This window comes from Orbicella faveolata, unplaced genomic scaffold (genome assembly GCF_042242905.1).
Source record: "Orbicella faveolata isolate gen_17 unplaced genomic scaffold, um_ofav_v1 contig_24, whole genome shotgun sequence".
NCBI lineage: Eukaryota > Metazoa > Cnidaria > Anthozoa > Scleractinia > Merulinidae > Orbicella > Orbicella faveolata.
This window is the reverse complement of record NW_028301552.1, coordinates 34891302-34915000: the sequence shown is the minus strand read 5'-3', so window position 1 is coordinate 34915000 and position 23699 is coordinate 34891302. Positions and strand designations below refer to the sequence as shown.

At 40.2% G+C, this 23699-nt stretch overlaps 2 protein-coding genes across 9 annotated transcripts in view; one reads left to right on the top strand and one right to left on the bottom strand.

The window, feature by feature from the left end:
* The window catches only part of LOC110056553 (uncharacterized), an 18892-nt gene extending 18239 nt beyond the window's left edge, over nucleotides 1–653 (top strand). For both annotated transcript variants that reach the window (XM_089292686.1, XM_089292684.1), the window contains exon 8: nucleotides 1–653. This exon is cut by the window's left edge and continues 694 nt beyond it. The gene's annotated coding sequence lies outside the window, so the exon portion shown is untranslated.
* A 1829-nt stretch (nucleotides 654–2482) lies between these two features.
* LOC110056821 (uncharacterized) lies at nucleotides 2483–23612 on the bottom strand. 7 transcript variants are annotated; one of them, XM_089292683.1, is made up of 10 exons: nucleotides 23399–23612; nucleotides 19575–19634; nucleotides 18115–18200; nucleotides 17112–17228; nucleotides 16667–16962; nucleotides 15421–15556; nucleotides 14553–14849; nucleotides 12281–12494; nucleotides 4705–5060; nucleotides 2483–3546 (listed from the first exon to the last, which is right to left on the bottom strand). In XM_089292683.1, the coding sequence occupies exons 4-10, from the start codon at nucleotides 17173–17175 to the stop codon at nucleotides 3299–3301; spliced, it is 1611 nt and encodes a 536-aa protein (XP_089148809.1). In that variant the 5' UTR covers nucleotides 17176–17228; nucleotides 18115–18200; nucleotides 19575–19634; nucleotides 23399–23612; the 3' UTR covers nucleotides 2483–3298. The 7 variants fall into 7 exon arrangements, with proteins under 7 accessions (XP_089148809.1, XP_089148804.1, XP_089148807.1 ...); XM_089292678.1 differs by having other exon boundaries at nucleotides 19599–19634; XM_089292681.1 differs by lacking the exon at nucleotides 23399–23612 and having other exon boundaries at nucleotides 19575–21432.
* Between the last annotated feature and the right edge of the window lie 87 nt (nucleotides 23613–23699).

The window sequence follows — 23699 nt, the reverse complement described above, 5'->3', positions numbered from 1 at the left end:
AAACAAACTGGATCAATAGTATATATTAATGGACTCTTGAACAACATCTGGTGGAGAAATTACGCGGTTTTCACTTGAGTACCAAATAAACAAAACAGAAGTAACCACTCTGGCCAATCAGAAAGAACGCAGACATCCATTGAACCAATCAAACACCAAGGGTATGCATGAAGTTAACGAAAGCGCGGGAAAACTTGTGCGCGCGACTCACGATTGTTTTTTGTTTTCTTTCTTCTGATCGAATGATCAGAAGGATCGTGTGACCCGGTCACACCCAATTAGCTTCTTGTTATGGTTTAACTGCAAGTTACTAAAATTTATTGCACTATATAACATTTATGAGTTTAGCTTCCGTTTTCCTTAATTGTCAAAGACGATGTTTTGCAGGAAATAGTCTAAATTAATTTTGAATAGTGCTTTGATGAAATATACGGGGCCACATATATATCACGCAATTCTAGTTCCATAGAGTAATCATTTATCACGTTGCGCCCGTTAGTGTAAAGTTTCAAATGCTGTTTTTGCAATCGTTTTACACCAGTCCTCTCAAACTTATTTAATGTAATAAGCATTACATATAAGGAAATACTGTTTTATTATCATCTCTGTTAAAATCTTGGCTCTTAGTCTTGAATTATAAATGCCATAACAAATGCGTTTGTGTTTGCTGTTTTTATGGCTTTAATTAATTAGGATTTTCTTGAATTTACTTCGGTGAATCGAAGTCTTTTCTTTTCCATGTGGATGCCGGTAAATCACACCACAGATCATGTTACGTTGAGATCCATTTTGCATTTCTACCCACAGGCATCCACATGGCAACATGCAAAACGTTGTGGATTTTCTTAACTCTACTATTCAAAAGATTGATGGGGAGAATAAATTCTGCATCTTCTTAGGAGATTTTAATCTTGACCTTCTTAAACTGGATTCTCACCCAGATATAGATACTTCATTTCAGTCACAGAAATGCAATATTTTGTTATTATGTTTTTTTGTTTTTGTTTTTTTTTCACAGAACTTTTGTTCTTGTTTAATTTTGTAAACCTTCACATGATTCGATCAATATAGATACTGTTACTGTATACTTAAATCGCTTTACCTCATATACTTGTTATTGTTTCAGTGGAAATACGGTATTTCAGAGTTCCCAACCCTCACGAGAATGCTATTTGATCCTTTCAAGGTCTTTCAATGGTGACGATTATTAATATGACCCTTTTAAGACGAATTCTGAGAGAACTTCTTTTCAACGGACACCCTGTATTAAGCGGACTAGCATGGGTCCCGAGGGTGTCCCCTAAAACAGGTTTGACTGTATTATGGAATACACGCGATGGACTAAATGTGTTTGAAAGGAAAAAGAAAAGAAAACCATTGCTACTAAGATGTTTCTTGTGGTAAACTGAGAATGAACATTAAACACTTTTATTACTACAGTAACTGGGTTGTTCCCTGCAATTCTGTTCAGGTGAGAAAATTGACCAAGTGATGGAAGGTGTACTGTGGATGGAACCCTAATGTGTTACCATTCACACGACGAAACGCTGTTGAGTTGTAATTTCATGGGCTCCGTTGCTGCTTTGTTTTGTATTATGGCAAATGAACTTTACAGTATTTCAGTAATTAACTTCTCTTGAAAGTGAAGTAAAGTTGAAGTAAGGTAAGTCTTTATAGCTTTTTGAAAATAGAAAGGCTGATTGTTTCTGGTAAAACGTAACTGCACTCAGTAGAGGAAGGCTAATTAGGCCGGCCCAGGTCAAACGCCGAACTTCACATGAGACGAACTAAACTGAGCGAGTTAAGTTCATGATAAGTTCGACGTTTGACTCTGAGTTCATCCCACTGAATTTAGATCGTCCAGCACGTTCTATGCGTGTGAAACAGACGTGTTGGTCGATCTAAGTTCGAATTAAGATCGACGTTTCACCTAACGTTCGGCTTTACCCGTTAGGATTGACCGTCAAATTGCAATTTAGTTCGTTTCATGTGAAGTTCGACGTTTGAGCTAGGCCTTAGTCTCTGCTACCTTAGTCACTCTTATTTCTATTTTCATATCTAAAATACTTTCCACCAGTTTCATTACACGATATCGAGTAATTCAAGAAAACGAATTTGTACCCGCGTGTTTCAATGGGTTCGCTTGGTTGAAAACCAAATCTTCTCTGATCACTGAATGCGGTAGGAGCAAAGTTTACAACACTTTTGTTGTGTTGCAACGAATTATTTATAGAGGACGTTATCTCGCCTCATTCTTTTTATGCCGAACTGAAAACTATCAAAAATGCAAAAATGGTGGTTTGTTTTTGTTTTTCTCCTTGTTTTCCAATTCATTGCAATATTGCTCCATTCGGTAAAGGGAACTAAAATGAATTTCGTTCGAGCTTGTCTGCTTGTGTCTGCATGTTACTTATCCACAAGGGTAGGGGACTCATGTTCGTGGGTCTGCGGGGACTTACACACTTGGACCTAGGACTAGAAGTTTATAATAAGAAGAATAATCAACTTTCTTTATTGAGGGTAACACAGAACAGTAATCATTGAAAAACCAGTGGCGCTCTGGGCCACAAATATTCTGGGTAATAAATATTTACAGAATAAAAAGATGACGTGTTATAAATTAAAAATATAGAAAGATTCTCAAATATGCAACGATAATATAAAAAAAAAACTAAGACATGAGACACACTAAAATAAAAATAAAATAAACGTTTGCTGGCTGAGTGAGTCCCAACATTCACTTCAGCCTTTTTCCAGATGAATCACTGTTCCATTCGAAGCGGGGCTTGAAGCCGAGTGTGTAAGGTTTACGGTCAAGTTCTTAAAGTTGCAAGAGTAAAGGAAAACAATTTTATCTTTAGATGCTTTTGTATTACCGTTAAAAAATAAGTCTAAAACGTAAATAATACCGCAAGTCCATACACAAAATGTAATTTTGTTGGATTACGCAACCAATAATGTCCTGTTTTACAGGGGGTGGGTCATGTAATTTTCAACCTTGATTTAGAGGTGGGTCACTTAGTTTTGTGCCAAATGGAAGGGGTGGGTCATGTGTTTTCTATATCCATCTCATTTTCCAATGCTCCAGCCCACCCACCACCTATACTTTATGACCAGTGCCTTAGACCTACGTCCTGGGTTTAGTTCTTTTACCTCCTTTGAATAACCGTGTCAGAGATAAAAAACAAAAGTTAGTCCAGTGTATTTCCACAATGTCGTTGTTACTGCCAACATTAAGTCGACAAGTCAAGATTCCTAACACTGCAAAAATCTAGGCACACACTGTAACTGTTTTAGTTCACGACGAAATCGGTTTATCACTTGACTTCAAACTCAAAGTTTTTACTTCAAGTTCATCAAACGCCAAGTTATCCCTGGCGAGGTCAGCGGTAATATCTTTCACCGCAGGCCCACGAGAACTTTGAGAAAGTCTCATCATCACTAATGAGCCAATTACTATCGCCATGACAACCAAAGAACTGATACAGATAATGATCACCATGGTAACTGGAAAGTTTTCACTGTCTGCAATGGTCTCGGATGGATCTGAAAAGAGACAGAAAATTTATAAACTTGAACGGTTCTGACATAAACAGACTGATTAGATGAAATGTATTAGTAACAGCCACATTAAACCATTATGCCATAGTTGATGATGTTCTTTTTCTCTTTACCTGTCTTCAGCATGTACTCTTGAGAGTTACCTTTCCCTTTGTGCATATTCCCTTCAATATCGTGACTATATACAAGTTACGCAACGGTCTCTCGTGGTATACCATGCAATATCACACTTGTCACTTGTATTTTCTCAGTGTACACATAAGCTTTTAGACGAGTTTGTACACCAAGAAAATACAAGTGACAAGTGGAATATTCCATGGTGTAGCACGAAAGAGCTTTACATAACTATTTTATTCCATGCCATAGAAAATACGGTGGCCAACAGAATCAGTGCGACATACGCGCAGAGCACGATGGGAAGGTCGGATGTAATACCGTCGAATATACAACGGCTTTCCTGTATTCCGATATTTTCTATGGCCTGGTATAAATACTAGTATATCCTTTTCGGCAAAATGTTGGCCTTCGATTCAACAGAACACACACGGGGTGTAGTTTACGGATGAGCTCGAAAATCCAGCTGTCGTTTCAGGCCGATCACAAGAGGAGCGTGAGAAAGAATGGATGTTCTAAAGCTATGCAGGACGTAGAAGGCGCTAGAACTGATTTTAGAAAGAGGATTTAAAAAGGAACTTTGTCCTTTGTGATAAAAAAGCAACAACAACAAGATGGAATGTGCAATTTTCGAGGAGGTTTTTGTTCCCCACCTCTGTCTTAAGGGTGTAACATAGGTAATGGATTATGAGTACACTGTTGAAAAAGCTTTCTGCGCATAGGCGGACAAACATGGAGCTACTGAAAAAAATTCGCTTATTCTACTAATACATAAATCAAATTTAAGTTTTACAGACAATAATATTAGTAATAATATAAGTTTATATGGCGCGAATTTATATACAATAAGTTAATAAGGGTTTAGACTAAAAACTGTTGTCCAAAAATATTGTTTAAAAAACTAAAACCTGTTTCTCGTAGATTAAAGTAGACATAAAACGAGAGTGTTTGCCTCCTTTATTGAAAGTCTTAAATGGTAAATGTACCCCGCGGACCTTAAAATGCCCGACAATCAATATTGCCACATACCTTCTCTTTTTGTTTGTCCGCCACCAACGCTTTCATCATCATCGCCACTTTTGCCTTCTTCAGAGTTGTCTATTATCTTATACGGACCTAGAACCAAATGCTCTTCAGCAAGGTATTTGCTTGAGTGATCCTCCAAAGCACGTTTCTTTCTCATGCCATTGAAACAAGCAGCACATTCAGTTGTGCACGTTGAGTTGATAGTGCTTGTTAAACAAAGCACTACGTCGCAGAGGAAAAAAACAAAATCTCCGGGCGCTGAATCAGCAAAACGAAACACAGAAAGAACAAAGTGCTGGCTGATCGTAGTTTTGTTGCAGTTATAACCGCTGACAAACGGGTCGTCGGGTTTCTGACAACTGAAAAAAAAGAGAGAAAAATATAGAAAAATAGTAGTTTAGTGTGGTTTACAGAAGAACCCGACAGAACGGTTTTCAATTGACGTAAGACTGAAACCAAGTAATCGTTCCGACCAATCACAAAAGACAGAAATTGCACCTAACCAATCAAAACTCTACAGAACAAAGTGCTGGCTGGTCGTAAAAAGACCAGCCAGCAGACCAATCACAAAAGACACAGAAATTCCACCTAACCAATCAAAACTCTAAGCAAATACAAGTAGCCGACGCTAAGCGCGGGAAAATGTGCACGTGCGAGTCATGAGTAATTTTGGTTTTACTTCTGATCACGTGGTAAAATGGCGCGAGTTTTCTAAGCCAAGTGTTCCGAACTGAAATTTTATGTTCATTTTGTGTAAGGCGCGTTGCCTATTTACCGAGTGGAGACTAGGTCCGAGTGATGACATGTTGTAAACGAAGAAACGTGAGCTGGACGTTCGGGTCGAAGAGCAGATGAATATTGTTATAAATTTTGTTGCGTTTATGGAATAAATCGTTCATTTTCATGGTCCTTCGAGCCGGATATTGGATTTGGAGAAACAGTTTCGACGATTGGTCGAGCAAAAGGAGAGTTGGATCCGTTTATTACTGCGAAGAAGTTGGTTTTCGCATATCGGCGATTTGGCGCCAAACAAACCACATGTGTATTGCATCAGCACTTTGAACGAGAGGAACTTCTGTGAATGTGCAGACCTGTAATTGTTGCGATTATATGAGGTTAGTAAAATTTGTGGTCTTTCAAAATGTCGAAAGATTTAGAAGCTATCAAGAAAAAGAGAAAATTCCTGAGAAAATCTGTCACAGACACGTTGAAGTTAATCGACGAAGCCCTGTCACAACAAGATAATTATGCACGAGTTCAAGTGTTGAAAGATAATGTCGCAAGTAAGTGGAGTGACTTGCAGGAAGTGCAAGCCACGATGTGCACAATGTTAGAGGATGAAGAGATCGAGGCGGAATGTGAGAGCCATAATGAATACGAAGCGCGTGTAATTGAAAGCATGGCCAAAATGACAGGTTATTTGGCAAGTAAACAAGTTCCCGAAGTACAATTGTTAGGAAGCAATCCACCCGTATCCCAGTCGTCCTCTCAAGTACAAGTTAAGCTACCCAAGATTAATCTACCAACCTTTGACGGAAATGTTTTGAGCTGGCAACCCTATTATCAGTCGATAAAAGTTTCAGTGGTTGACAATCCGTCGTTGGCAGATGTCCAAAAATTAGAGTACTTGATGAGATCGCTAAAGGGTTCGGCTGCTGAGGCGGTGAAAGGTTTTGCAGTGGCACAAGCGAATTACAAGCCAGTTTTGGAAATCTTGAAGGAAAGATTCGGGCATGCAAGGTTAATACTTGATGCACATGTAAGATCCTTGATCCATTTGCCACGTTTGAGCTCTGATGATGCAACCTCCATGCGTAAATTCTACGATGAAGTGATAGGTCACGTTCGCTCTGTTGAGTCCTTTGGTGAAAAGTTTAATTCTGAAACTTTGGCTCCAGTTCTTGTGCCTCTAATAGTTGACAAGCTGCCAAAAAAAGTTGTGGAAAAATGGGAATTGGAGCTTAATGAGGAGAAAGCTAAACAGGACTGTGTGGAAGTGAAAATACTGTTTACTTTCTTGGAGCAATTGATAAGAGCTAAAGAGTCTTCACAGCCTCCTTCTCTTGATTCCAAAGCTCCGGCAAAGGAAAATCTTGGAAATCGTGAAAACCGTTTCAAGTTTAACCGGTCACAAAAATTATCCACCTCTGCATTATGTGCGGCAACGCAAGAGGGCAAGTGTGTCATTTGCTACAAAAACCATGGTTTGAAGTCATGTGTCACTTTTCTGTCATTACCTGTGAAAGAAAGATTCAGAAAAGCAACGTCTAAAGGCCTGTGTTTCCGATGCCTTGAACCTGGTCATAGAGCCGAAGTGTGCCAGAAACCTCCATGCAAGCATTGCCAAGGTAGACATCACAGTCTCCTGCATCAGGATTCAGCTCGTCCTCCCTTGGAAGAAGTCAAGGTGGAATCAGCCCCGGAATTACTACCCTCGTCGTCAGGTCCTGCTTTGCCGTCCTCAGTTGTGGCAAATTCTGTTGCAGTGAGCTCAGGTGGAAAAGTGATCCTGCAGACCATACCAGCTATTTTGTGTGGATCAAATGGGTGTTCAAAGGTTGTGAGATGTTTCTTTGATCCTGGTTCTCAAACGTCGTTTGTTCGGCAGAGTGTAATTGATGAGCTTGGTCTTGATGGGAAGAGTGTCAAAATTGCTGTTTCTGGATTTGGTGGAGAGGCCACCAAGAGCACTTTGCGGAAGAGAACTGCGTTTACTGTGGCACCTATTGACAAATCTGGACAGCCTCAATGTATTGAGGCACTTACTACACCAGTAATATGCCGGCCAGCTGAAGCTGTGGATATTCATCCAACAAGATGGTGTCACCTTCGAAACATAGCATTTCCTGAAGAATTCCCTAGAGAGGAACAAGAGATTGATGTGCTTATTGGCTTGGATTTCTATTATTCCTTTGTGACAAGAGACATTGTAAGAGGGGGTTCCCGTGAGCCAGTTGCAGTTCGCACAACTTTGGGTTGGGTGTTCTGTGGGCCAACAGGTGGTCATGGCCAAGAATGCACTGTGTCTATGAATGTTCAAATTAGTGTTCAAGAACAATTGAATGAAACACTTCAAAAGTTCTGGGATTTGGAGTCCATTGGTGTCAGACTTGCTGAAAGTTCAATTTCTACTACTCATGCAGAAGATGTGGTCTTGAAGAAGTTTAAAGAGACACTAACATACAATGATGGTCGCTATGAAGTATCCTTACCATGGAAGGAAGATTGCATTTCATTGAAAGATAATTACCGGCAAGCGGAAAGTAGGTTGTACAATCTAGAAAAGAAGCTGCTCCATGAGCCAGTGAAAGCTGCATCGTACAGAGAAGCGATTAACAAGTATGTTGAGAACGGTGTTGCTGAAGAAGTACCTTGTGATGAAATTACACCAACAGATGGGCGTCCGGTGTTCTATCTCCCTCATCATGCGATCATCAGGGAAGACAAGCAGACAACCAAGACAAGAGTTGTGTTTGATGCATCAGCGAAAGATAGCAATGGTGTCTCTCTGAACAGCTGCTTAGAGCCAGGCCCAGCATTACAGCCAGATTTGGTCGGAATTCTTCTGCGTTTTCGAAAGAATTATGTTGGTATCATGGGTGACATAGAGAAGATGTTCTTGCAGATTCGGTTAAAAGAAGAAGACAGAGATTCACACCGGTATCTGTGGAGAGATTTGGACCCCAAGGCCACGCCTAAGATTTACAGAATGACAAGGGTCACATTTGGAGTTGTTTCCAGTCCGTTTCTTGCCATTGGCACTATTCAAGAGCATGTGAAAAGGTGTAAAGAAACATTCCCTGTTGCATCAAATGAAATCTTGAGGAACACTTATGTTGATGACTTTGCTTTAGGGAGAGACAATGTGCAGGAAACGCTGAAATTACAGCGAAGTGCTACTGAGCTTATGCAGAAAGCTGCCTTTAATTTGACAAAATGGTCAAGCAATTTATCTGAGCTTATGGAGGCCATACCAGAGAGGGACAGAGCAGCAGTTAGTCTTGTCAGCCTGGAAAGTGATCTAGCAGAAGCACATCCAATCACAAAAGCATTAGGATTAAAGTGGAATACACTTACTGACAACCTTGTCTTTACAATTGATGTGGACATTGTTAAGTCGAGATCAAAGACAGTGTACACTAAAAGAAAGGTGGCGTCTTTAGCAGCAAAGATATTTGATCCGATTGGTCTAATCGCACCGTTTTCAGTGAGGTCAAAATTAATTCTTCAAAGCTTGTGGACCAAGGGTGTTGGATGGGATGAGGAAATTCCCATGGAAGTCTCATCGAAATGGAATCAGTGGGTTCAAGAGATTTCTGAACTTGGACACCTTCAAATTTCTAGATGTTACACTGATTTGCCATTAGGTCAGAACCCCAAAGTAGAGCTACACGCATTTGGTGATGCGTCAGAAGTTGCTTATGCCTCTGCAGTTTATCTGAGAGTTGTTTGTGAAGATGGAAGGGTATCTACCAGTCTTGTGATGTCCAAGACCCGAGTGGCTCCTGTAAGGAAGATTACCCTACCGCGCTTAGAGTTGATGGCTGCTGTAATTACTGCTAGACTTTGCACCTATGTCAAAGGTGCAATAGATTGTCCCATTAGCCGCATTGTTTGTTGGACAGACAATTCTTCAACGTTACACTGGATTAGAGGAGCAGCCTCACAGTGGAAACCATTTGTTGCTAATCGTGTTATTGAAATTCAGTCGTTGCTGGATCCCAGTGTTTGGAGGTATTGTCCAGGACCGCAGAACCCAGCTGATCTACCTACCCGAGGTTTATCTGCAAGTCAGTTACGAGAGAGTCATTTGTGGTGGAAAGGACCCTCTTGGTTGCAAGAGTCCGAAAAAGATTGGCCCGAGGATTTAAGGTCAAAACCCTCCAGTGAAATTGTTAACCCAGAGAGGAAGAGTAAAGCTAGTGTCAGTTGTGTTGTGCAACCCAAAGAGCCGTTTATTGACTTCACAATATTCAGCAAGTATAGTCGCTTGCTAAGAACTGTTGCTTGGATCAGAAGATTCGTTAGCAACTCAAGAGTGAAAGAAGAGGAAAGAATTGACAGCCCTTTAACTGGTTTAGAGATACAAAATGCAGAAGAATGGTTGATATCTCATGTACAAGAAGCAGGTTTTCCTGAAGAAATTGCGTCATGTAAACAGCATGGTCCAGTGAAGGACAGCAACCTTGCCAATTTAAACCCGTTTATGTGTCCGACTAGTCATTTTCTTCGTGTTGGAGGAAGAATTCACAAGTCACTGTTGCCAGAAGAGGAGAAACATCCTATTATCCTGCCTTCTAACCATCCTGTTGTTAAGTTGTTAATTGATGATATTCACAGCCGTGAACTACATGCTGGAGTTGAACACACTTTGTCACTTTTGCGACAGAGATTTTGGGTGATCAAGGGACGATCGACCGTCCGTCAGACACTAAGGAACTGTCTAATTTGTCGCCATTACCAAACAAAACCCTTTGGTCAGCAGATGGCACCACTTCCTGAAGACAGAATTAAGCCTGCACCACCGTTCACTAACGTGGGTCTAGACTTTGCTGGTCCTTTGTATTTGAAAGACAGTGGTGAAAAAGTCTATATCTGTTTATTTACATGTGCAGTTACCCGTGCAATACACTTGGAGTTGGTTTGTGATATGACAACTGAGCGATTTCTCCTTGCTCTTAGACGGATGATTGCAAGAAGAGGAATGTGCAGCATTATTTGGTCAGATAATGCAAAAACTTTTAAGGCTGCTAACAAGGAGCTACAGCGATGTTGGAGAGTATTGGAATCAGACCAGACCCAAAGTGCTTTGTCTGAAAAGAAGATTCAGTGGAAGTTCATTGTGGAAAAAGCCCCATGGTGGGGTGGCTTTTATGAACGTCTTGTAAAGAGTGTCAAGACGCCACTGAAGAAACTATTTGCCAAAGCAATGTTGGATGCCGAGCAGTTAACTACTATTTTAGCTGAAATTGAAGCACAGCTGAACAGTCGTCCTCTTACTTACCTTGGTGCAGACCCTGATGACTACAGTGTGATTACCCCTGCACAGATTTTGATTGGCAGGAATCTTCAAGCGTGTCCGACTAAAGACACTCATGTTTCAGAACAGACCTCAAGAGCCCTCACCAAACGTTTTCAGTATCACCAGAAGCTTGTAAATGGATTTTGGAAGCGTTGGCATGCAGAGTACCTAAAATCCCTGACACCTCTCAAGAAATGGTACGAGATTGGTCGTGAAATCTGCAAAGGTGACTTGGTCCTAGTAAGTGAGGATCGCGTAGCTCGGGGTCAGTGGTCACGTGCACGAGTGGAAGACACCCACACAGGCCGTGACGGTCTTGTCCGGTCCGTTACCCTGCGGACCTCATCTGGAAGTCTTACCCGTCGTCCAGTACAGCGGTTACACCTGTTTGAAAGCTCTGATGCTGACTTAGCTGCTGAACTTAATTGAACTTTATGAGACCTTGTTGAACATTTTAGTTGAACTCTATTGAACTTGGTTGACAAGTTACATGTAGTGATGCACTCCCTGCATCGGGCGGGAGGATGTTCCGAACTGAAATTTTGTGTTCATTTTGTGTAAGGCGCGTTGCCTATTTACCGAGTGGAGACTAGGTGCGAGTGATGACATGTTGTAAACGAAGAAACGTGAGCTGGACGTTCGGGTCGAAGAGCAGATGAATATTGTTATAAATTTTGTTGCGTTTATGGAATAAATCGTTCATTTTCACCAAGAGAGTGGCGTAGTGATGCAAAACCAAAGCACATGCGAGTTAGCTCTCGACACTGTAGTGGAAGCATCCTTCGAGAGCATCCGGTTTTGTTTTATCTCTTGTTGCCAAAAAACGAGATGCTCTCGCAGGCTAAAGTGGAAACAGCTCTATAATAATTGAAAATTTGGGTCACGAACGTCTAAGTGGAACTGCTATGAAAATGTCAGCTATAAAGTCTGGCTCAGAGTTTTGAGATAAGGATGATTAATATAAGCGTTAACACAAGCAAAACCACAAGGATGTCTACACTGGTAACATACGCATGTGCAGTGCGAGTTATATCGCTGGAGAAACAAGATGGCGACTGGTTGATCAATTCTTGCGTCTATGTTTGTACACAGTTTCAAGCCAGGTCCAGTTATGGGCATAACACTAGTGAAATAAGCATCAGCGCAACCACAATATAAAGAAAAACTTTTCTTTTCCTTGCACTTATGCTTGTGATTATTTCACCTTGGCGGTCAATAGCGTTTTCTTGTGCTTATGCTTGAGTACACCAGCAAGTGCTAGAGAAAGATGTGGAAACACTCGCCTGTCGGTTCGTGTTTTCACAACATTTCTCGTTCTCTCAACTTTCAGCGTTCATTCACGAATGCCGTTCTCTAATCGGCTGTACTACTCACTATCTGTTCTGTTGTAGATAGCGAGTATCGTGCCAGTTTGCGGTTGTGAACAAAATGGCAACCGCTTCTTTGCGTTTTGACGTGGCTGTGAAGAGGATTTAGATGATGTTTTGAACGACTAGAAGATTTATACTAACACTCAATAGAAACACGAAAAATGTTTCTTGTTTCTAATTTTCTTACCCATTTTCAATGAAGATATAACCGTCAGGATCGTCCAGGTCGTTATTAGTTGCCCAGCATTTTCTCAGGTGGAGATCCATGTCTGCGTCAGTGGTTTCCACGTCAATTTTAAAGAACAAGTCAGTTCTCAGAGGTATTGGGCTACTGGGAATGATAGGTGTCGTAAAGCTCTCATCAGTGAAAATAGCCATAGAGAAGATGAAGCTTCCACTATCTGTTGATAGATATATTCTGCTCTTAGTTATCTGTGCTTTCTAATAGTACACACTAATCTTTCCTCGTATATATATTCATGTATACCATTCCTTAGAAAATACAACCAATCAGAATATAGGAAAGCCGTTGTATATTCGACGGCATTACAACCAACTTTCCCATCGTGCTCCATGCGTATGTCCCATTTACGATTGTGTTGGCCAGTGTATCGTTCTTTGGCATGGTATATACATCTTACTAACCTCGTTTTCTTGGTCCGTACTGTAAGCTACGGACCGAGTTTTTTCCCCATCGATGGCCCAAGCGCGAAGCGCGCGGGCCATAAATTGATTTGAGGGAGGGCCAAAACGGGCATCTTTAAAAAGCCCAGTAAGCATCGTTTGTAGTCCCGACACTAAAAACGCGAGTGTGGCGCATCGCTAAACGTGCAACAACACCGGGTAGATAAGAAAATTGACATAAGCGAGAATCTTCAACCCAAGCACTGTCCAAAATCAATAGAATTCCACAAGTGAAATACACGTGTTTAAAGTTAAGGGAGGACCAAAACTAGCATCTTTAACAAGCCCAATAAGCATCGTTTGGGATCCCGACACAAAAATTGCGAGTGTGGCGCATCGCTAAACGTGCAAGAGCACCAGGTAGATAAGAAAATTGACATGGGCGACAGTCTTCAACCCAAGCACTGTCCAAATCAATAGAATTCCACAAGTGAAATACACATGTCTAAATTTAAGGGAGGGCCAAAACGGGCATCTTTAAAAAGTCAAATTAGCATCGTGTGGTATCCCGTTACCAAACTGAGACGAGAGTGTGGTGCATCGCTAAACGTGCAAGAACACCAGGGAGATAAGAAAATTGACATGGGCGAGAATCTTCAACCCAAGCACTGTCCAAATCAATAGAATTCTACAAGTGAAACACACGTGTGTAAATTTAAGGGAGGGCTGAAACGGGCATCTTTAAGAAGTCAAATAAGTATCGTGTGGTATCCCGTTACCAAAGACGCGACTGTGCCGCATCGCTAAACATGCAAGAACACTGGGGAGATAAGAAAATTGACATAGGTGAGAAAACGAGGTTAGTAAGATATTTATTATGTCTCTACTGTGTGTCTAACGGGTTCGGGAACGATTTCTACTCACGCGGAATGGCTTCAAATTTCTGACGCAGCTTAATTTGAAATCGTTGTTAAGTGACTCTTACGTCGTTAGCAGGTTTAAATATACAATTTTAGAAGTAAAAGAAAGTTTTAAACTATTACTTGCTAAAAAAGTTGAGAAAACTTGGCGACAAATCACGAAACATTTTGGCAACAATAACGGCTTTAAATTTTAGCGGGCCGTACAGTAGAATACGGCTCACTAAATTGACCAATCACGGCGCGCGTACTAACGACGCTCTCTCGTGGTATACCATGGAATATTGCGCGAGTCACTTGTATTTTTTGGGTATACACACGGGCCTTTAGGGGAGTGTGTGTACCAAGAAAATACAAGTGACAAGTGGGATATTCCGTGGTATACCACGAGAGAACGCTGCATAACTAGTGTATATCTTATTAATAAAGCGTGTGGAAGAACAATCATCATCGTGACAAGAGGTCTTGACGGTCGGGGTCGAGCGTAACGAGTTTCGTACTGAAAAAGACCAAGATCCGATAGTAAGGTCCGAGGGGCTTGGTTGAGATCAGACAGTTTTGGTCTACAATAGAGTATAATTTACCGGAAAAGTGACCAGTGTAAAAATAATTTAGTCTCAAACGGATTCTTTACCCCGGGTTCTATAAATGAAAAAATGAAACTCAGAAGTGACCTTGTAAGATAGTAGTTTAGTTAGCGTATGTTGGACCACGATAGTGATAAAGTTTTTGCATTGAAAATATAGTTAGTCTGGGATAGGGTAGGGGTCATTGCTGCCTAGGCTAGAATAGGTTTGCAAAATCAAGCTGATCATGGTCTAGCATAGGGTGAAGAATTAAGTTTTCCAGTGGCACACCCCTACCGAGAGATGTACGGAGTACCACGTGCACCCTCGGGGTTTATGTATTACTCACCAGTGCCAAGCTGCGTCGGTTCTCGTATGTACGAGCAAATTATATCAAACTCCGTAGTGTTGGTGGAATTATTAATGATTTCGTTGCGGTAAAAGGATTTCACTCCGTCATTGGAGAAAACGACGAAAGTCCCACATGTTCCCAGAGTAATGTTGAAGTTAATGAACGATTGATTACTAAAACTCGGCAGGCAATTGTTGTCAATCAGGTGGAGGTCATTTGGATCCAAGCCAACGTGAACAGATTGATTGATTTGTACCTGTATATCGTTCTGGTTGCATGTGACTTCCACGCCCTCTGACAAAGGAAGAAACATACCATATATCTCATAAACTATTTCTAATTTTATAAACACTGTTCACGTGATTAAATACAGTCATTACCAATTAAGAACAGGTGTAGAAAAATGCAGCCTAACAATCCAACGGATAATTTTAACCAAAGGAAGTGTACGCTGAACCCTGTCTTTTTTTTTTTTCCTTTTTTTCTTCTTCTTTTTTTTTTTTTTCAATCATCCTGCGACGGTGAATTTTTTTAGGAAAGCGCTGTTTGCTTTTCTTCTTCTTCGACAGGGGGAGAGGGCTTTGGAATGGGTGGTGTACACAATCCCTTGGTTTGTCTAGGCCTAAACATATGATCTTCCATACCACTTAAATTCACATCTTTCAGGGTTCTGTCGTGTTAACTTAGCTTCAGGTCGGAGTGCTAAGTAGAATGTAATCTTCAGGTTTTCAATTACCTGGCTTACGTTACCGTCTCGAATTTTTCATTAGGTTCTCCTTATTAATCTTTCATCAATTTAGTGAAAAGAGCTAAAAATTTAAACCTAGTTTTAACTCTTAAGTCAACAGATAATGAATTAATATACCTGGTGTCCCATAGACCTCCACTCTCAAACAGATGGACGTGGAAACCGGTTTAAACCGGATAAATTGCGCTGTTATGGTCGGTGACAGTTCATGGAAGTCGGAAATATCTCCATTAGCTCCACTTCCATTAAATTGCTGAGAAGACAGGAACACAAGCTACTGTTAATGGCTCAAATTTCAAAATTCATTTTTTGGGGGGGGGTTTGTTTTGTATGCCTTACAAGGTGGCTCAAGTCTGTGCAAGGAACTATTGTGTGTGAAAGCTATTAAACTTCCGTCTATTCACGTGGTAGTTTTTATTATGCCAAACAAGACAATTTATGACTCTGTTGTAAAGTTTGTGGATGAAACTTTACTGAGTGTGTAACAATTCAAATGAAAGCTATTGAGCAGTACTTTCATGCGGTTCTGTGTATTGTGACGTACAAGGTTGTTCTATTTCTAACGTCCCTGGATGAAAACCTAGCAGTACTTTCATCTGGTGCTGTTTATTATGCTGTACAAGGTGGTTCTAACTTTTGAGTCTGTAGATGAAACCTTTGTGTGTGACCATTGAAATAAAAGCTATTGAGCAGTACTGTCGTGTGACGCTGAACTGCAGGCATGTTTATTATGTTGTACATTGTACTTCTGAGTTCAGGCGTTGTGTGACTCATGAAGCCCTTGGCTAGTACTAAGTGTGCGACCATATAATGAAAGCTGTTAAAGGATACTTTCCCTGAGTGGGAGCCATTTCTACTTTGGGCTGTACGAGAATTTTTATTTGTGGTGCTATTAAATACCGGGTTGTTCCACCCTCAGGAACATGAGTCGGGATGTAACCCTTTGTAGTGTTTGAATATTCAAAACAGGGTAATGGCGTTTATGTTGAAAAATACTATGTGTTTTAGCTCTGTGTGAAATTCACTTCAAACTGTATATTTTGCATTGAAAAGGAAGGCTTCTTCTTGTGAGGGAAATTGGTAAGGCTAGTTTCAGTTCGAGACAGTATTTTAAAGGTAGGAAGACCGTTAGATGCAGGATAGAGTGTAGTCAGTAAGATCAGACTGAGGCAGGGGGAGAGAATCACTGATAGAAGGTGGCAAAATTTGACTGTATGACGTTACCTGGTTTGAATTGAAGTTAGCCGGAATAACATTCCATCATCGGAAAAGCCGAAACCAGCTTCCCAGCAGCTTCCCCCCCCCCCCCCCCAAGGGGAGCTGCCACTGACAGGAGGTAACAAATTCAACTGCATGACAATACCTGAATGTCCACGAATGTTGATCCACTATCATTGGAATAGCTGAGTGTAAACCTTGTCGTCACACTGGCTCCAGGCAGCCCTTGCGCTTCCACTCCACAAATAACGTATTTCTGTCCCAGGTCTATTTGAAGATACGGAGCATCGTCACTGACGTTTGGACACCAAGCATTCATTCCTTGTAGACGACCAAACTCAGGAAGAAAATCGGATCCATTGTTTGAACTGGCAGCCATTTGATCGTCGGGGATGACCATTAATTCGTCACGAATTCCAACATTGGTCTCATTACATGTGCCTATAAACAAGGTTAAATGCCTTTGAATCAGTACTTAGTGACAATCAATTATTGGCGAATGTTATTTTCGAAAACTAAATTGATTAACTTATGAACTACAGTTATTTCGGTTTCTCAGTAGCCGTAGTTATTTATGAAATATCTCTTACCAGAAGTCGATGTTATAAGCTGAAATACCGTTGCAAAAATTTGTAACCACGTAATCTTTGCCATGTTCCCTTGTGTATCTTGAATTAACGGCTTGCTTTAGTATTCTTCAACACGGTCTAAAAAAACAAGGGTGAACAGGAAACATGATCATAATATACAAGAAAATGGTCTATTTGTTTTTGCATGTCCTACGCCTAAACACTGGTAGCCATCAGTTTTGACTTACAGATAATCAGACACAAGTCTTACTTAGACCACTAGCCCATCTATTGACACAGCTACTAGTACTTCTAAAACAAAACCACACTGAAACATATTACTCCAGAAACTGAACAGTGGCATCTTGAAGAAACGGTCTACCAGATTTTTGAGCAAATTAATAGATAAAGTTAAACAACCTTCTCCATAACAACTGTTTACTTCTGATCTGGCCAAAAAAAAATTAAGTTCAGTAAGAACGGTTTACGAGAGCGATAAAGACTATCAAAGGAATATCTAAACATGCAAGTATCGTAGAAACATAACCAAGTACTGATCAGGCAGGAAAACAAAGCTGACAGAATCAAACAGCCGCGTGAAAATAAACTGTCTGCTTTAATGAAAAATCCACAATGAAAATTTGCCCTCTACTTTGCATTCCACGCTTTCCCCAAACATTAACAACTAACTCTAATTTAATAACACATTTACATCAAATGTAAATGTGCTTGGGGATTCAAGAAATCATCCAATATCTTTTGTGTCATTACACTTCATCTGCTGCATTAGTGATCAAACCAAGATTAGCGAACAATTTTGTTCTCATCATGATATTAAAAAAAAACACGCTACTGCCGTAACCTGAACATGATGTGACAAAAAACGTCTACGTTCAATAATATTCAATAATATTGAATAATATTGGTCCATGTTTGTTGTTATCTTCGCCAGTGCCTCGTGCGCTGTAGCCAAGCTGCTCAGGTTTTACTCGCGTTCACACTGAAAAAATAAACCCTCGCTTACCTTTCACAGATGACAGGTAAGTATCAATGTTCTTCAAAAGAATGAGCTACTTCATCTTGCTAAACAGTTCCACAACGTCAGGCTCACTGTGGAAACGAAACAACTTCAATGTGGCAAACAGGCGAGCAATACGAAAGTGAAGCAAGTGCTCTAATGAAACAAATACTGTTAACTGCAATAACTCTAACTTTCAGGGAAGTCCGCCTTCATCACACTTTATATAACTCAAGGCTAACGCGAAACAAACAGACAGAAGAAAAAAAGAATCGTACAAATCGAAAATAAACTTGCGTGACCCGACAATTAAAGAAGCATTCGATTCGTGCTCATCAAAATTTGCTCAACCCACCCCCCTCCAAAGCGTATCGGTCCTTCCCTAACTTGGGCTAGCTCATTGTGAATTCCTGTCATTACTTGACCGGTGAAATGTCTTTGTGATCATTGAACAAAGTTTGCACTTAATGCTTTAAGGCCTGCGGCCTTTTCTTCGAATTTGATATAGTATTTAAATGTGTATATTGGTCCATGTTTGTTGCTAAGGATAGATGAGCCACTTGAGTTTCAAAAGGGTAATACACTTTTGGACTGCATATCCATGGCGCACTTGTTTCATAGTCGTTCATGCATGCGCTTGTCACGTCCGCAGTACGCTCATGCATGCAATAGCACACATATCCTCTTGCTGGAGTTGCGAATTTAACCTAAATCGAAACTAAAGAAAAAAGCCAACACAAACGGACTTATGCTAATAGGTCGGTCAAAATATTGGACCGGTGCACGACCCGTGGCTTCTTAGCTGTTGCGACGTCTCTGCCAAACCTGTACATATTGCCGGATTGTAATTTTTTTTGGGGGGGGGGGGGCGGGGGCATCATAAAGGCAAAGCTAATAAAATAAAATAAAATAAAATAAATAAAAGAAAATATCCAAAGAAAAACCATCCCCTTTGAAGGTTAAACAAACTACTTGCAGTCCGCGGACGAAATTCTGACTGCAGTTCACAATACGTCGTGTGAAATTTCAGCAGACAACTAACTAACAACTAAGACCTCTTGTTACAAATATGTTTGTTTTCGGTTGATATGAAATGTCAACAAACTTTAGACCACTTGAAATTCTTGTTCTTGCACAGTTATCACGCCATCGAACATGCGTGATATCGTGTTATCAGCCTCATCGTGCGACAAAAACTGGAATTTTCTTGTTAGGGTTGCGAAGTGAAACTATGTACAAGTTAAAGGTGAAAAGTGAACATATTCGACTGTTAAGGGTAACATATCGAAAAGAAAGCTTTTGGCTATCGCAATCAGTCAGAGTTTTTAATCAAGCGCAGGAGACGGTCGACTTGACATTGTTCAACTTGCACAATCATCGGACATAGAAGAACTTCGGGCCAAGATCGAGGCCTGAGTGAGAATCCAAAAGAGACAAAGACCTTGAAAATATGTATAGCAACTTACAGTAAACGTGCATTCAGAAGTTACCTTTCTGTAAGCCTACTCGTCCAGATGTTGATGCGGCTTGAACAGAAGAAAACAAGACAAAAGAAAATTATCAAAGTAAGACGCAATTAGAAACCTCATTATAGAAAAATATTGGTGGTGGAATTTCATTGTGTATGTGATTTCATCCGAAGATTCTAGGAACTTTACTGAGCGCGTGCAAGTTAAGCAGACGTGTTTCTAGAAGCCTACAATGTCTTCCGATAAAATAATTACTGGAAAAATGTCGGATGTTTTAGTTTAATTTTCAGATTAATAAGTTAATTAACGGACCCATAATATTTCTTTATTCATCAATATTGATAGCAAACTCATTTTACACAGCTTTTTCCCGTCACGTTTGCGTTGATTTTAAAGCCACGCGCATTAGTTATGTACATATTAATGTAACCTGCATAGCTGGCAGTTTCGGTGGGGTTTTTAGGTGGAATTTAAGGTCGCGAAATTTTCACGGCTTCGCCTTTTACGCTCGTTGCACGCCACGAAAGTCCGCATCGAAAATTCCCAGCGAAACCGCCAGCTACGCAGGCTAATGATAGAAAACCAATATTTTTTCCTGAAGGGAAGAAATCAAGTTAAACCCACATAGTCAATATAATTTGGACAATAATTTGTGGGGCTATTCACTCAGAATAATCGATGAGAGCCATGAAACATTTGCCACCAAAAAATGCAAATGCCAAGACTAAAAGGAAGGCATTTTTTTCCTGTAGGAAGAGGAGGTATGCAGCTCGGTCGGTCCGCTTATGAAATCTACTCCACTGATCTGCCATGTGCCTTTTTTACCTTTGTTTCCTAGTGGACATTATGTCACTTTTTGTCTAAATTTGAAACTCATGCGATGGGCATGTAACTTGATTTTATTTAAGACATTTACTCGTAAATCTCTTAACTGTGATTTTCCCTGGTTATTGTATTAAAATTAATCCTTAGAGCAATGAAAAAACTGGAAAATAGACTTATTGCAGGTCATTTCAAATGAAATAAAGACAAAAAGTTTGACATGGGCGCATATTCTGAAGTTGTCATTAACCCGGCCCTGTTCGCTGGAAATAAATATCTGAACCTTGATCAGACCTCAACTTGTTCATGAGGGTTTTAGCGAGAGGTAAAGAACAGGAAAAGCGGTTTAGTTATATTATATATTTGCTGTGTTGTAAGTAGTGACGATGCAATCGATGAAAATTTATGCATGATTTACTCTTGGCGATAAAAAGTGAAACACCACAAGGCTCGGTGATTCAAACGTCGCCCTATCGTCGTGTTGAAATCAATTCGGTTTAAAGTTCGTACTTGTATCTCAGTGGAAGTTGTATCTCAACTTTATTCTCTTCTAGTAGAAGCACTACATGCGGATCAGTGAAAAATCCAAATAATACTGTTATACATATGCAATAAGTTTCGACACAAGGGTAGCTCGACATTTGAGGCCCTTGCCACACTAAGCCGGAAAAATTTGAAAAGCAGCTTTATTTCTACGGTTAGGCCTACCGTCCACACTTATCCATCACGAAAACGGGGCTTAATTTTCGAAAACGCTCTTCAAACAGGAGGAATTTGAAAACGTCGGCTTTGCGTTATATAGTGTCGACAGAAAACATTTTGAAAACGGAGTATATCGACACGATGAGCATCTGATTTCCCTGTCTGAGTCAGTTCCTCAAGCACAAATCCAAAATGACCAGTGATCAGGAGTCACTGACAGGAATCTCGCCAAAGTCGGGTCGGGCGTGTTTGAGCTTGTCGTAACCCGTAACCCGTCGGGAGTAGGTTGCGGGAAAAATCTTAGTTTTACGCTTTTCAATTTATCAGTTCAGTCTCAACATGAGCTTTGGAGGCAGAGGGGGGGGGGGGGGGGGCATGTTTGAGAGAGGGCAGTAATAACTCAGAAATATTTTTAAAAAATACTCCCACATTGGTAGTTTTTATTTATTGTTTCGTTTATGGCTGCTTCATTTATTTTCTTCTGGAAGAATTTTTGGAATCTATGATCTCTCAGGATGTTTTGTGACCAAGACAACCGAAATTACTCGAATTCAATGTCATTGTTTAGAAATATCTCATTCTACAATTAAAACATTTCCGTTCATCATGAACGTATTAATTAAGGCTTATGTGCTTTTGAGCAGATACATTTTGAGCGTGCCATTCAGAGAAAAGAATCAGAAAAGATTTTCTACTTTTTCGAGTTTGATATCGTCTGGTTTTGACTGAGGTTTACGGGCTCAAGAAATTGATCATGATGTGGCTTGCTTCAGATTTATGTCGTATTTTTAAATCCTTATTTTGCGCGCACTGTGCTCGGCGAAGTTGGCAAAGCCTCCTTTTCATTACAATTGATTCTCACGATTTCGTCAGTGGAAACTTCGCGAAAATTCAGCTAGTATCACCAACTTTTAATCACTATGTGAAAGAAAAAAACAATCGTTCCTAATCAAGTATAAAGTGTTTTATTGAGAAACATCATCATTGGAAAAAAATTGAAACAAAGCACTTGGTAAGTGCGATATAAATACGAATGGCTTACGTTCATTTAATTTCGTGAAAACAATTTTTAGATAGTATAGCCTCTTTAAGTGACATAGGAGTGTTCTCTCGTCTCAGGAAAAATGTTCCAAAAAGTTGTTATAAAAAAGTATCTTTGCGAACATCTTCATGGCAAGTTTCGCGATAACCTTTTTTTTCTCCGGTATTTGGTGAATTATTTTTAAATCGCGAATAAAACGAGAAAATTCTGGTGGGCTGATTATGTTTTCTGGAATGCGGTGTTGCCTCGAGCAAGGTTTAAGTGCGTGAGTCATGCTCTCAAGTAAACAACTTCGCAAATAAAAGGCAAAGAACTGACAAGCCTCAAAAAGCGTGACGACTTGTGCCTGAATTTCGTTTCAAATAACCATTTTTTTTTTCTGGAATCCTTAGGTAATATCGGCATAAACAATTAAATTCTTTACTCTTCGTTTCTAAATTAATATGAAATAACGTCCCAGCTTCCAAACAACGGATGTCCTTGTACACGTTGTGTTTGACGAACCAAATCGTCTTCTTTGTAAATCAGCAAAGCAAAACTGACTAAATTTCGCAAAAGCGCTCAGAGGGGTAACCGTTTTGATACAGGATTGCAACTCCAATTATTTCTTTTCAGTAGCCAATTGCCGGACTCTGCTGAGTTTCTGAAGTAGAATCTACAGCGGAAAACATTCGAGCCGCTTCAGTAAGTTAGTACGGCAGTCGTGTTTCTCAACAGTTGGGCTACAACGAGCGTCAACACGCACAGGAAAAGCTCGAACGTTTTTTTCATTGCAGTTCCGATCGCGTTTTTGATTTGCAACACAATTCTGCGATGACTTGCTTAATCTAAAGACAACCTCACTTAATACTTCGATCTTGTTAAGGGGTTCCGGGTCATATGCTCAGCTGTGTGACCTTGCCATCGTTTAGTACAGAAAAATACCCACGCTTTCATCAAGCTATTAACAAACTGAGTTCCGGGCTCGTAATATAATTTTGCGACTTGAAACTTCTTTTAATGGCATGGCCCAGTTAAACACTAACGCAGTCTGGGCGTTTTGCACTTAAATTTGCGGATTGTAAGAAACGGCAGGCTCAATTATCTTTCGCTGTCTTTTTCCTGTTGAAACTGATCTGTTTTTCGACGTAATGAACTTTTTTGTGATGTGCAGTGAAAATCTAGCTTGGTGCGCTTCAATATTATTTGTACGTGCATAAGAAAATCATTATAAATCCTGAATATTAATGTACGGTTATTGGTTTGAAAACATTACCTTTTCTTGGAAGAAACTGCCCAACTGTAAACTCGCGTTTCAGTCTGAATACATGGCTCTGTCACTTTAGTACTGACCCAATTTGTTAATTTGTGGTGACTTTTCTTTCTTAACTACTTTAGGCTTGCTTTTAGTCAACTTCTAAAATGTGAGACATCTTTTTTCTATTTTTTTGCACCGCATGCCATCACGCATGCGCAAAATTAGTAGGTGGGAATATAACGTTAACTGCAGTTATATTGGCCTAACAGCCCCGGCCCATTAGCTTCACACTGCAAAGACGTCTACAAACTTGGTAACG

Coding starts and splice junctions, on each gene's coding strand:
- LOC110056821 (XM_089292683.1), bottom strand. CDS start 17,175: ATGGCAAAGATTACGTGGTTACAAATTTTTGCAACGGTATTTCAGCTT. Junction 16,963..17,111: donor GCTTATAACATCGACTTCTG/GTAAGAGATATT, acceptor CCTTGTTTATAG/GCACATGTAATGAGACCAAT. Junction 15,557..16,666: donor CAACATTCGTGGACATTCAG/GTATTGTCATGC, acceptor CTGTCTTCTCAG/CAATTTAATGGAAGTGGAGC.